At 35.0% G+C, this 14,270-nt stretch overlaps 1 protein-coding gene across 1 annotated transcript in view; it reads right to left on the reverse strand.

Annotated features, from left to right (window-relative positions):
• BCAS3 (BCAS3 microtubule associated cell migration factor) overlaps nucleotides 1-14,270 on the reverse strand; it is a 766,782-nt gene that overhangs the window by 703,636 nt on the left and 48,876 nt on the right. The window contains 1 exon segment of the mRNA XM_078156106.1: nucleotides 676-757. Coding sequence (XP_078012232.1) covers nucleotides 676-757 — 82 coding nt within the window.

Below are 14,270 nucleotides of genomic sequence, written 5' to 3' on the forward strand. Positions count from 1 at the left end.
GAGAACACAGATCACAAGCCCTGAGTATACCCATAACACAAGCTAAGCCTCACTTTTCTATAATTAAGACCTTAAGAGGAGCTCAGTTTCTATGCAAACTGAAAGGTGTTTAAGATATAAAATAAACTAATCAATGAGAGTAGATATTCAATAGCTACTCTATTCAGTACCATAAAGGATCTAACAAAAACAAAAACAATATAAAACCTCCTTGCCCTCAAAGAATTTATATCCAGATGTAAGGGAAAAAAACTGATGAGCATGAAATAATTAAGAGCTAAACTATCAGAAATAAATTGCAAAAATAACAGTCATTCTGAGAAGGACAAAAATATACTAGGCTATAACAGAAGGGAAAGGTTTGATACAGAATGTGTGACATTAACAAGGTCTTAAAGGATGAGTAGGAATTTGACAAGCAGAAAATGGAAGTGAGCACATTCTGAACTGACAAAGTTGTGTAAGTACAGAAGGAAATACACAAAGTAGAAGATGGGAGAGACTGTAAGAAAGCATAGGCTGTAGGGGTACACTATGCAATAAAACCAAGGCCAGTTAATGGAGTCCATTCACCATGAAGCAGAAGAATTTGGCAATAATTTAGTCATAAGTCAAAAGATAAAAACAAGAAGAAACACTTTTTCAATTATTTATTCTCTAAAGACCAATACTCACCAAACTGTGGGGCTGGCAAGATCCGAGCAGTTCGAACTGGGCCATGTCGGACAGAGAAGAGTTCCTGGGCTTCCCCACTAATCTGTATAATAGAGAGCAAAAAACAAAACTATATCATGCATTTCATGGATCAAAACTGCTGCCACATTATGACACACCAAAGCATTTTCTGTCGAATAGTGCATTATAGTAAGTGCACACTTATTAATGGATATAAAAATAACTCAAATTTAATGTTTTAAGAATTACAAAGTTCTTTACTCATAACAAACTTGTGAAAGAAGTAGTGCAAGTGTTATATTGCTCGCTTTGTAGAAGGGGAAACTGAGGCTCAGGAAGATGAAGGAGTCTCCCAACACCACACAACTTTGAAAGTACAGGAACCTGGGGCACCTAGGTGGCACAGTGGATGGAGGTCTGGCCTTGGAGTCAGGAGGACTTGAGTTCAAATCCTGCCTCAGAAAGTACAGGAACCATACATATATATCCACAACTCAAATTACCATAAATATTTTTGAAAACTACAAAGAGTATAATCTTCAAAAAGTTCACATACTGACCATAAATAGGAAAAAAAATAGAGGGCTCATAAATCTGATGTAAACAAAAAAGTTGGGATAGTTTGCCAGTTTCTATATGATTAACTTACCCTTTTTTTTATTTTTTATGTAATTTATTTTATGTTTTAATTTTATTGTTACATTTTAAGTTCCAAACTGTCTCTCTTCCCCCTCCTCACATCACGCTAGAGAAAGCCGCCTTTTAATGCAGATTTATAAATATATGTAGAACTATACTATGTGTACTTCCATTGATCAGTTCTTCCTCTGGAGGTGGATAACATATTCCTTCACTGGTCCTTTATAGTTAATATAAGTGTTTATAGTACTCAATAACTGTTCACAACTGTTCACAATTATTCTTCAAACACTACTGCTGTTACTGTATATAACTTCTCCTTTTCTTTAAGTGTTCTCTTTTCCTTTTACCTTTATTCAAAAAATGCCAAACCAGTTTATGTCAGCTGCCCCAAAGACTACAAGGATTATGTTCATTTTCAAGATTTCTTCCAACTAGGAGTAACTATCATTTAAGAAAATGTTCAATCTCAGAAATAGGTGAAGTATTGTATGGTGTTGAAAAGTTCAGGCTTTAAGAAGAATTTCACTCTTTAAAATATATGTCCCCCAACTGTGGCTAGTTCTTTGCTTAATGCTGCCTCTCCTACAGTACTGGGGAGCAGAGTTAATTACCTCATTACAACATAATGGAAAACACAGGACAAAAAAGCAGGTCCCAAGGAGGACAGAGCCACCCCCAACCCCTTTGGAAGCTCATCTGAAAGTTAACCCTTCTAGGCTTGGCTCATTTCCAGAAAGAGGAGAATTCTGGCTCTTTCTGGCATCTAATGCACCAAACATCAGAGCTGGAAGGGCCCTAGTAGGCAGTCAGTCAACAGGCCTTTATTAAGTACCCAACACTGTGTCAAGTGTTAGGGATGAAGTTAAGGCAAAAACCATGTCCCTACTCTCAAGAAGCTCACTGTCTAATGGGGGAGATAACATGCAAATAATTAGGCAGAGGCAAGATAAATACAGAGTGGATGAAGGTCATCAGAAAATGGAAGAAAAAAATAAAAATAAATAATAAAATATATGGTCCCCATATGTACAAAAATATAGACGCTTTTCTTGTGGTGGCAAACAATTGGAAACTAAGGGAATACCCATCAATTTGGAATGGCTGAAACAGTTATGAGGTATGAATGTGATGGAATTATATTATGCTGTAAGAAATGATAAAGAGAACAAATTCTGAAAAACCTAGTAGGACATGTTTGAACCGATGCAGAGTGAAATGAACAGAAACAGAAGAACAATTTCTACAGTAACAACATCATAAAGACAAATTACTCTGAAAGACACAGAATTCTGTCCAACACAATTACTAATCATGATTCTGTTAAGACGGGTGAAGAAGCATGCTACCCACATCCTGATAAAGAGGTGATAGATTCAAGGTACATGGAGCAAGATGGGGAGGGTGGGGGAGGGGGGGAGATTTTACACAGGTCCAGTGAAGGAATTATTTTAGTTGACTATGTATATTTGTTACAAGAGTTTCCTTTTCTTTTTCCAATGGTAAGTGGAGGGAGGTGAGAGGGAAATAAAAGATATTTATTTGTTAATTGAAAAAAAATATATTTATTTTTTAACCGGTCCCTGTTAGCTCCAAAGAAGTGAAAAAATGCACACACACCCCAACCTTCTTTGCTAAAGTAGGGGCCTATGTGTGTGGAACATAAAATAAACTCTGAGACTTAACCAATACATTGGTTAATTTAACCTAAATGTTTTGTTTTCTCATTCCTTTTTATTCTTTGTTACAAGGAATAGGTTCACTGGAAAGCAGAAGAGGGAAGAATATAACTTGAAAATGACAGTGATAAAAACAAAAGATATCTTTTTTAAAATTTAAGTTAAAAATTAAAATAAATGAAAAAATGAATATATGGTTTTGCAGTAAAATCTTATTCTGATACCTCACTGTGAATTCTTGAAAATTATGCAAGAAGAACAGAAGCCCTGGTAGTGCAAGAGTAAGAATCTGGAAGACCTAGTTTCCAATCCTGCCTCATACTTATCATGGCAAATCACTTATCTTCATTTATAAAACAAAGATGATAAAAGCACCTATCTCACAGGATTGTTGTGAAATTACATGTGTAAAGTGGCTCTCAAACATTAACAATCTACATAAATGTGAACCAGTAGAGGAAGTACTAGTTGCCCACAAGATAGTTTGGGACAAGAAACTTTGTTTCTGTTAGCAAAGGGCAAGCCTCACTATATACAAAAAAGGCCTACAGATGGAAGGTTAGGTAATCAATAACTAAAATGTGGAGAGTTTCTGATCTGCAAAGTAAGTATCCAGACTGATGAAATCACAGATTTTTTTTTTTGAGAAGAAAGAGTATATGACTATAGTTTTAGAAATAAAAGGTAGCCTAGTATGGTGAAAAACATACTGCACTGGGAACAAGTAGGGCCATGTTCTAGTACTGATAATGCCAAATGCCTGCTTGTTCAAATGAAGGCAGGTCACTTTAACCATCCAGGCCTCAGTATCCTCATCTGTGAAATGTGGGGTTGGGACTAGGTGATCTCTCTAAAGGAACTATGCTAATGTACCAAGTACGAAAACAACTGCCTTTCACATATCAAGCGAATGGCCAGTTTGCAACTGATGGAAGTCTTGAGCAAATTAAATTGGAATTAGTTAAGAAATCCTTTCCAGACCTATTTTAAATGGTACTTTGACTCTCAATACATAATTCTTAATTGCCTGCTGTTAGATGAGTTACGTAATGTCAAGCTAGCAAAAATGGTAAGCGTTACAGAACTACTTTCAAATAACCGAGAACTTAAAACAGATGTAATGAGGCTAAAAATTCAACAAGCAAGACATTGGCATTCTATCTTTTGAAACAGTCTGCCAAACTAGCAGTTTACAATATCAGAAATGCATAATTTAGAAAAGAAAACCTTATAAATCTATGAATATTAAACCATAAATCTGAACTGTCTTGTAGACTACTTGTTTTCAGTTCTTCAATCTCTCTTCTTTCTGCAAGATAAAAAGGAATTCGAAATCTTCATTATCTTTGATTCTCATAAGGGTAAAATACAAGCAGTGCCTGGCTAACTACCAAAATCATGTAGTTTATTAAAAAAAACTTCAATTCACAATCTACTGACTTCTGGTTAAGATGGCTACATGAGAAGTCCTAGAGGAGCCAGCTCTACTACAAATGATACAATAAAGTGCTAAAAATACAGCAGAAGGAACAGTGATTTTTTTTTAAAACCAAAATTAAATGCCCAGGCATTCCTCCATACAGTACAATACTGCACAAAGATGTTCAGAAGTTTATAGACCCTCTGACACAGGATAAGCAAAGGAGACATGCTCTGGAGCCCCAGCAGGAGACACTACCAGTGTAGCAACCAGGCAGTGTGTGTGGAAGCCACAGCAGGAGACAGGTGCTATGTGCAACTGAGCAATAAAATACAAGGGGTCAATATAGTCAGTGAGATTGATTTGGGGCCTGTCAGGACCACAGTAAGGAACCATGTCAAGTCCCAGCTGGCAATTATACAAAGAAAAAAGGAAGCAAAGAAAATTCTAAGGCCAAAACACAACTTGCACCACTAAAAAACTGATTTAGAGGTTATGTGAAGAGAGCTAGGTCAACTGAGAAAGCACCAAGGATAGGTCATGACCTGAGCAGCCCACAGAAGTCAGACTTAAGATAACCCAGAACCAAGGATTCAGAAATCCCTAGAAGTCTATACTGAGCTGTCACAGAAAGCCATGAAGATCCAACGTTCTGAACTTCAAAGATCCAGGAGGGGACACCCACTCCCAGGTGGAGGTCAGCACAGGTACCTGGGAGGCCCAGAGTGACATCAAATGGGGTCAACTACCCTATCTAAAAGTGTAGCAAGGGGCAGAAACTGGTCCTGGAACAAAACTCCAATTCAGGAGATACAGCTGGAGAAATCAGAAGAGAAAAATGAAAAATCAAAATCACCAATCAATATCAAAAATGACTGAAAGTCTAGAGATCTCTGAAAAAGTACAAGAAACATCATAACTTCAGGCAGAGACTCAAAGGAAAAAATAGATTTTTCCCTGAATACTCTTTTAAGCGAGAAATTTAAAGAGAGAGATAGAGAAAGGCTATTGGGGAAAGAAATGGAAGAAGAATAAGCAGCTTAGAAGAAATTAATAAATCTTATCAAAGAAATTAACTCTGAAAATTAGACAACTAAAAATCAATGACTATAAAATAGCAAGGAATATTAGAACAAAGCCAAAAGATTGAAAAAAAATAGAAGATTGATATAAAAAATAACTGACCTGGGGGAAAGATCAAGGAAATACATATATTTATATATATATATATATATATATACACACACACACACACACACACACACATACATACATATATATATTTTTTTTTTTTGGCTAGGCAATGGGGTTAAGTGAGTTGCCCAGGGTCACACAGCTAGTAAGTGTTATGTATCAGAGGCTGGATTTGAACTCAGGTCCTCCTGAATTCAGGGCCAGTACTCTATCCACTGCACCACCTAGCTGCCCCTAGGAAATATAATTTAAGAATTAATGGACCCCCTGAAAACCATAATTTTTTTTAAGCCTGACTATATTTCAAGAAATCACATGTGAAAACTGTCCTGATCTATTAGAGCCAGAGAGCAAGTCAGAGACAGGAAGAATTCAAAGATCTCCTGAAAGGATCTCCTAAAAGTGAAAGTTCCAAGAATGTCATAGCCAAAATCCACAGCTCCCACATCAAAGAAAAAATACTGCAAAACAGAAGTGGTTCAAGTACCAAGAAACTACAGCCAGGATCACACAAGACAAAAATGAGAGATCTTGAAACATGAAATTCCAAAAGGAAAAATGCATCCTCTTAACAAATAAGAATTAACTTAGCCTTCAAGGTTGAACAGAAAACAACAGGGAGGGGCCTTGAGAGGAATATGGCAGACCTGATACTTATCCTCCACAAAAAAAGCAAATGCAAAAATGCAACAGTGGTCCCTCTCTGCCTATATTTTGTAGGGTTTTGTATTTTGTTTTGTTTTTAGCACAAATAAGTATTGTATTAAATTTAGCAAATATGCAAGTTTTAAATCAATATTCATTAATAATGTTGGTCCATAGCTTTTGTAATGTTTTAGGTAATTAAGTGTTACAAGGGATAGAGAGCTAGGCTTAGAGTCAGGAAGACCTAAGTTCAAATCCAGGTTCAAACACTTACTAGCGATGTAACCCTGGGCAAGTCACTTAACCTCAGTATGCCTCAGTTTTCTCAACTGTAAAATCAGGATCAAAATAGTACCTTGTGAGGATCAACTGAAATACTATCAGTACAGTGCTTAACACAATGCCTTGAACATAAAAGTTTTTTAATAAATGATTATTCCCTTAACTTCCCTTCCCCCTTTACCTTCCCCTTTCCCACCTTTCTCTTTTCTTTCCTTGGTTTCAGTTTTAGAATAATGTTTGTCTCATCTTCTATTCTTTTGAGTTTCATTTCTTGTCTTTAAAAAATATCATTTGTTATATGGAATAGTTCTCTGGGAGGAGAGAAGGTAGGATTCTAAGGAGAAGTACTGTGATAGAAAATAACATTTATAAAAATTAATTTTAAAAAATCCAATCCATGCAATGACCAATCATGTCTCCAAGGCATATGATAAAGAATGCTACCCATTTACTGACCAAGATGTGATGGATTCAAGGTAAAAAAAAAAAGAGAGAGATGCATTTTTGGAGATGGTCATTATATAGATTCATTTTCCTTAATTAGAGCTGTTATTTTTCTTTCTCTTAGATTTTGTTGAGGGAATTAGCAATAGTGATAGGGAAAAAACAGGGCTATTTAAACATTTTCTAAATGTCTAGAAGAGAACAGAAGAAAATTCAGAAAGAACCATAAATAAGCAAAGCAATTGTGAAAATAACTAAGAATTAAATATATTATACATATATAATTTTATATGTACATATTATTTTAAATAAGAGGTGTAAAATGGAAATTCATAGTTGTATATATAATACCCTTTGGGGTGGTCTGCTGTTAATAGGGAAGTGCTCCTTTGGTATTGAAATTCAGAATGGGAGGACCTGAGTTCTAATCCAGCCTCAGACACTTGACACTTACTAGCTGTGTGACCCTGGGCAAGTCACTTAATCTCGATTGCCTCGCCTCCCCCCCCCAAAAAAAAATTCAGAATGAAAAACTTTTAATAGATGATATAATGAAAGGAAAAACAATTCTCAACCATAAGTAGAAATTCGAATGGGATAAACTCATCCATAAAACAGAGGACATTAGCAGAGTGGATTGGAAAACAGAATCTAACAATATGTCATTTACAAGAAATACACTTGGAACATAGAGATTCATAAAGTGATGAAAAGAAGACTTAGTGAAGAATTTATCATGCCTCAAGTGAATTGCAAAAAAATAAGGGTAGCAGTCATGACATTAGACAATGTAGCAGTAAAAATATATGTGGTTAAAAGAAATAAGCAGGGAACCATTTCCTAGCAGGTAACTGGTCAAAAGATGTGGAGATAGATGGATATAGATAGATATATAGATATAAATATAGATATATAGATATACACACACATATTTCTTTTCAAAGGAAGAGATATAAGCTGTCAACAATCATATGAAAAAATACTCTAAATCACAAATAGTTGGAGAAATGCAAATTAAAGCAACTTTAAAGTTCTTCATACCTCTCAGACTGAAAAAGATGACAAAAAGGAAAGTGACCAGTATTGGAGAGGCTATGGGAACACTAATGCACTGTTAGAGCTGTGAACTGGTCCAGCCATTCTTGAAAGCAACAGAGAATTATGTCCAGAAAATAACAAAACGGTATATCTCTTTTGACTCAGCTATAACACTAATAGGCCTATACCCCCAAAGAAATCAAAGAAAGAAGAAAAATATTTATATATACAAAAATATTTATAGCAGTTCTTTTCATAGTAGCCAAAAATTGGAAACTAAAGGGTGTACTCCAATCGGGAAATGGCAAAAGAAGTTGTGGTATATGAACGTAACAGAAAATTATTGCACCGTTAAGAAATGATGAAATGGACATTTCAAGGAAAACGTGGAAAACCTTCATGAACTGACACTGAACAAAGAGAGCAGAGCTAGAACAATTTATACAATGATAACAACATTATAGAGCAAAACAAGTAAGAAAGACTACAGAATCGTGATGAATGCAATGATAAGCCACAAATCCAAAAGAATGAAGATGAAACATACCTCTCACCACCTGACAAAAAAAGATGGACTTAAAATACAGAGACACATCTACTCTAGGCCATGGACAATGTAAGAATGTTGTTGTTGGCCTATGTAGATAAACCAACTATTGAGGAATTTTGAGGGGTATTTTTTGTTTTATTCATTGGGAATGGGGGAGGGGTTACTGGGAAGGACAGATTAATTTTAAAAATATTGTTACTTGAAAAATAAAAATAAAAGAGATAAGCAGTAAAATTATAAAGCTAGATCCCAATCAGTATAAATAATAAGTAACCTGAAGTGATCTCTTTATTTAAACTCACATTGCACATTTCCATTAGGCTGGAACTAATTATCTCATTTCACATAATTACAACTTTGAATAGTGCAAATTTGAACATACTAGAACACCATAGATAGCACAGATGCTTCTATCAATACTTAAAAGACAGAAAGTCAAAAAGAGAGGCACATTGCCAATGAAACATTTTTTACAATACATAATACAGCATAAGAAAATTCAGAAAGGGACATAGACAAGGAGGGCACCACTGGCACTACCAACCGGTATTACCATGTTAAATTTGATGGGTAATTTATAGCACACCTTCCCCTATAATACTGAATGGTGACAATGAAGTATAGTATTACATTCAAAAACAGAATCATTTATAACCTAGTATTGCTAAATATGACAAATATGTTTGTGATTTCACAGGTTTTGTGGAAATTCCCTCCATCAGTGAAGACTGGCAACTCCTCTGGAACAGAGATATCAAATAACTTATCCTTGGTCACATGGTTATTATATGTGAGAGGCAGGATGAGAACTTAGGTTTTCCAGAAAAGTTAAATGTAAAACTTTTCTATTCCACAACTCCTTTATAAACCTGGAATTACATTCAGATAAAATTATGTCTGTAATAAACCATGTCCTTAACCTATTACCTTATATCAAAATAGAATTTTAGAATCCTAAAGAAATAGCTTAAAGGTTATCTAATCCAACTTCCCACAGTTCAGGAAGAATAGATGTTCCTCAAAAACTGAATTGTATTATCCCTTTGATTTTAAATACACATTCTGTAAAAGGTACAATATTAATTCATTTACTACTTTCTCTGCCAAATAGAGTCATGAAATTTTAATAGCACACTGGATAAAAAAGATAGCAGGTCATTTCATTTTTAAACAGAAATTATTTGTTATGCCAAGCCATAGAACATTCTTCCCCTAAAGAACATGAAGTTTCCATTAAAAAGGAAATGAAAGATAAACTCTAAAATGATATTTTGCAATATGCACTGAAACCATAAGAAGTTATGAGATACAAGTTCAGTTCCTAACTCAGCCACTAGCTAGCTGTGTGATGTTGTGCTCGTCATTTCCCCTATCTGGGCTTCAGTTTCCTTATTTGTAAAATGAGAGAGTTAAATAAAACAATGACAAAATTCATTTGGACAAACAAAAGATCTAGAATATCAAAGGAAGCAAGTTTTTTTAAAAAGTAGGAATGAAGATGGAATAGTACTTTCAGACATCAAGCTATATTATAAAGCAACAATCACCAAAAACATTTGGCATTCGTTTAAAAAAAAATAGAAAGGTACACAAATGGAAGAGGCTTGACAAGGGAAAATCAGAAATAATGGAATTTAATAATCCAAATAAACTTAAAAACATACATTACTCAAGAAAGAACTCCCTATAAATAAAAATTACTGCAAAAAATGAATAGAGTGCCTGACTTAAGTCAGGAAGACCTCAGTTTTTATTTTCTTTCAGGCATTTACTGTCTGTGTGGCACTAGGAAAATCACTTAACTTCTCAGCCTCAGTTTCTTTACATGTAAAATGGAGATAATAATGGCACCTACTTCATAGGGTTGTTATGAATATTAAAATAAATTATATATGTATACTTTTTTTAATTGGAAAACAGTCTGGCAGAAATTAGGCTTACCATGACATTTTATACTATATTCCACAATAAATTATAAATGGATATACAACCTGCATATTAAAGATCTTACCATAAAAATTCTGATTTATGCAAATAAAGTGACTAAAATGCCAATACACTTTGACTTAGAGATTCTAATGCTAGGCATGGAATGGCTTGGGCAATGCCCCAAGGAGGTCAGTAAGAAAACTAAAACATTAATAGTGCAATTTTTGTGATTTGAAAGAACTAGAAACAGAGTAGATACCCTTTAACTGGGGAATGTCTAAATGCATTGTGGTAAATGAACGTAATGGAATACTACTATGCACAGGAAGGAAGTGTACAGATGTGAAACCCCACATATATTATCAGATTTTTTTCAATGTAATGATAGGTTTTGATTTTATTTTTCTTTAAAAAATATTTTTTGTTGTATAGGATGACTCTCTGGAAGAAAGGGAATGGATAAAGGAAGAAGTTTAGGAAATGTAAAGTCAAAAAATATCAAGAAAATTTTATTTAAAAAAAAAGATAAAGAATGTTGCAATGTTATAAGGCTAAGGTTTAGCTTAGCCTAAAGTAGAACTATGAGGAGAAACCTCTTCCTATTATTTTGCACAGGTGGGAGGAAGGGAAAGTCAAGGGAGTGGAAGCTTTCATAAAATGTCAGATTTTTTAAAAACTTGTCAGTTTTGCACGTTTTTTTCTCTTCCAATTTTTTTTTTGGCCTAAAAAAAAAAAACACAACACTTTCCTATAATGGATGGCTCTCTAGGAGGGAGAGGGACATGGACACATTTAGGAGATGTGAAAATAAATTTTAGCAATCAAAATATATTTAAAAGATTTTTAAAATGGATAGAGCTCCAGCCTTGGAATCAGGAGAACCTGAATTCAAATCCAGCCTCAGACACTTGATACTTACTAGCTGTGTGACCCTGGGCAAGTCATTTAACCTAGACTGCCTCACCAAAAAGTTTAAAAAAAAAGGCTTTTAAAACAAGGTCAAAGTAGGATACAAACTGAGAAATGTGTTACTGCCTCATTAAATTTAAAATAAATTTTTACAAATCAAGCTGTATGTAACAGAAATCTGCAATTATCTTTTTTATCTTCTTCATATATCAAAATATGCATTCTCATGATTGTTAAAGTTCATAATAAAAAAGAAAAAATTTTAAGTTACAGGATTGGACTATAAAGTCTCATCCAAATGTAAGGTACATTCTGAGTCTATGAATTTGTAGTAGTTAAAGGTGCTTTTCAACTGTAGAATTGTTTCACATGAGTGAATAACCACTTAAATTAATTTAGGAGAAATGGGAAAGCTAAAAGAAAGAATGAAAGGTATAATTCATACAATATTCTATTATTTCACAAATTCATCACACTTCAAGCATGCCAAAAGTTAAGCTTCAACTTCAAAGGAAAGAAGGCCCTAACACTAAGAATACCATCGAAAAGGGGCCAAAACTTTTTTAACTCAGCTGCTGCTCTCAATTATACTGAATAGAGAAAAGCACAAATTTGTCTTGGCATGCCCATGATATGATAAAGGCTTATGTTCATTGTATCTAATACATACAAGAGTTTTCTTTGATGCAGAAAAAACATTTTGAAATCTGAAAATTTCTTTTCAATGTAACAGCTATCAAACAAATCTGCCACGCCATGTAGTCCCTCTTCTTGGCCTCTCCATACTTAAAACAAGTAATGAGAAAAAAAACAGATCATAAAATGCTCTCTCCTACCTTCATGAGCACTATAGTTAAACCTTTGGAATTCTTTTTCTTATTCAAATCTGCCTATTAGTTTCTTTCTTACTTAAGAAGAATAAATGAACTCATCATAATTTATGGATGTTATAGGATACAAACCTAAAGATCCTCAACCTACCAAAATTAGAAACAGAATTCTGAGGCATCCTAGGTGATTTCCAAACTCTCAACTCTTGTCTTAGCTTTTAGAATAGGAGAAAATGCAGATGGTTTAAAAAGAATAAAGTATAACAGAACAAGTATGGGGTTTGGACACACCATACATCCATTCAATGCCTAATTTTTCTTTAAGATGACCTGAAACTGGGTAAATCACTTGTCCTCCCAAAGGTTTCTCTCCCTTACGTAAAATGAAAACTTGGATGAGATGAGCTTGGGCTACAGTCTCTTACTCTGTAACTGAGCATCCTTGTATGTGCATATTAACATTCTGCATTAAAAAGACATCTTAAAACAAAAGCAGTGCTTAGAGGTAGAATGAAAGCTGCTCTGAATGTCCAGGAGGATTCCATGGTAGTCACTATTTTTCACAGGATCCTACAGAAAAATGCGTCCCTTCTGATCATTTGCAAATTTTAGAAATGTCCTTCTCAAGTCTAGAAACCAAGTGGAAAACTAACCATATGTGGAGCAGCTAGGTGGTGCAATGGATAGAGCATCAGCCCTGGAGTCAAGAGGACCTGAGTTCAAATCCAGCCTCAGACCAAACATCTGACACTTACTAGCTGTGTGACCCTGGGCAAGTCACTTAACCCCAACTGCTTAAAAAAAATTTTTTTTAATTTAAAAAACCAGCCATATGCAAAAAAAGGCTTTCAAAACTGAAAACGAACTTTTAAGTACTTCATAAGCATTTTTTCAAATAACAGAAAATATAAGCTGTTAGGATTTCATGGGTTATATACACAGGGTTATATATATTTCATGAGTTATGTACAAAGCCCCACCAAGAGCTTGAAGATCCCTCTTAACCAACAGCACCAATATAACATCATGAGGAACAAATATCGCATGCCACCTTCCAAGTTCTCTGCTGCAGCTCAGCGCGCTTGAAAGAAGGGAACAAAGGGAGAGGAAACCTCCCTAAGAGCCCCACATGATTCTCTGCCTTTGTTCATGCTGTTGTTTTAATTTCTGTTGACAGACTTTTGTTGTTTGGGGCATAAACCGGATGTACCAGTTTGAAGGCACAATAAGAAGAACAAAGAATGATTTGTTCACACTGTAGGAAAAAAGTCTCTTCCAACCATAGAAAATGGCTTTCGCATGGTGGAAATATGCAAATTACATACCAAAACAAGAAGGGGGGAGGGGGGAGAGGTTATATAAATTCACATCGCAAACTTCAGCAGAAAGATATTATAATAACACAGTGTGCAAAATATTAAGGAGATTCAGGTTTAAAGAAACAGAAGGACATTTTTGCAAAAGGGGAATGGAAATAAAGGTCACACAATGGTTCTCCTAAGCAAATTTGCTCTTTAAATCCTATTTTGTCTCTGTCTTTTTTTTTTCCAGATAGAACCTTATGATGCCAAAACAACTTTTTTAAAAGTTCCATTTTAATGTTTTTGATTAGTGCTCACAGGTTAATGTACCAATGACAAATGAAAATTACATACTATCCCGCTGCAGAATTAACCCAAGAAAACATCTCCACATCCCTCCTACCAGTACTGATGCTGACCAAAGGAGGGCTGTGGTCTGCAATAGATTTCCAAGAGCTTGGTATGGTGGTGTTTAAATCTACTATACAGATTGAATGGAAGGCATAAATCATAATCACCTCTGGGAAAGCAATGCTGACTCAAACTAAATATAGAACCACTTTCAACATCCTTTATTAGTGGCCCTGGCTCATGGCAGGTGATGTCGGCCACTCTGCCTAAAGGCTCCCTCACTTCAAGAGCAGCAGATGTGCTTCATAAATGGGACTCAAAAGCCCAGTCCAGGAGCTATGCAACACCAAGGACAAAAGGAAGCAGGGTGATTCTTTGTCCTTC

Source organism: Phascolarctos cinereus, unplaced genomic scaffold (genome assembly GCF_003287225.1).
Source record: "Phascolarctos cinereus isolate Bilbo 61053 unplaced genomic scaffold, phaCin_HiC Scaffold_5;HRSCAF=322, whole genome shotgun sequence".
Lineage (NCBI taxonomy): Eukaryota > Metazoa > Chordata > Mammalia > Diprotodontia > Phascolarctidae > Phascolarctos > Phascolarctos cinereus.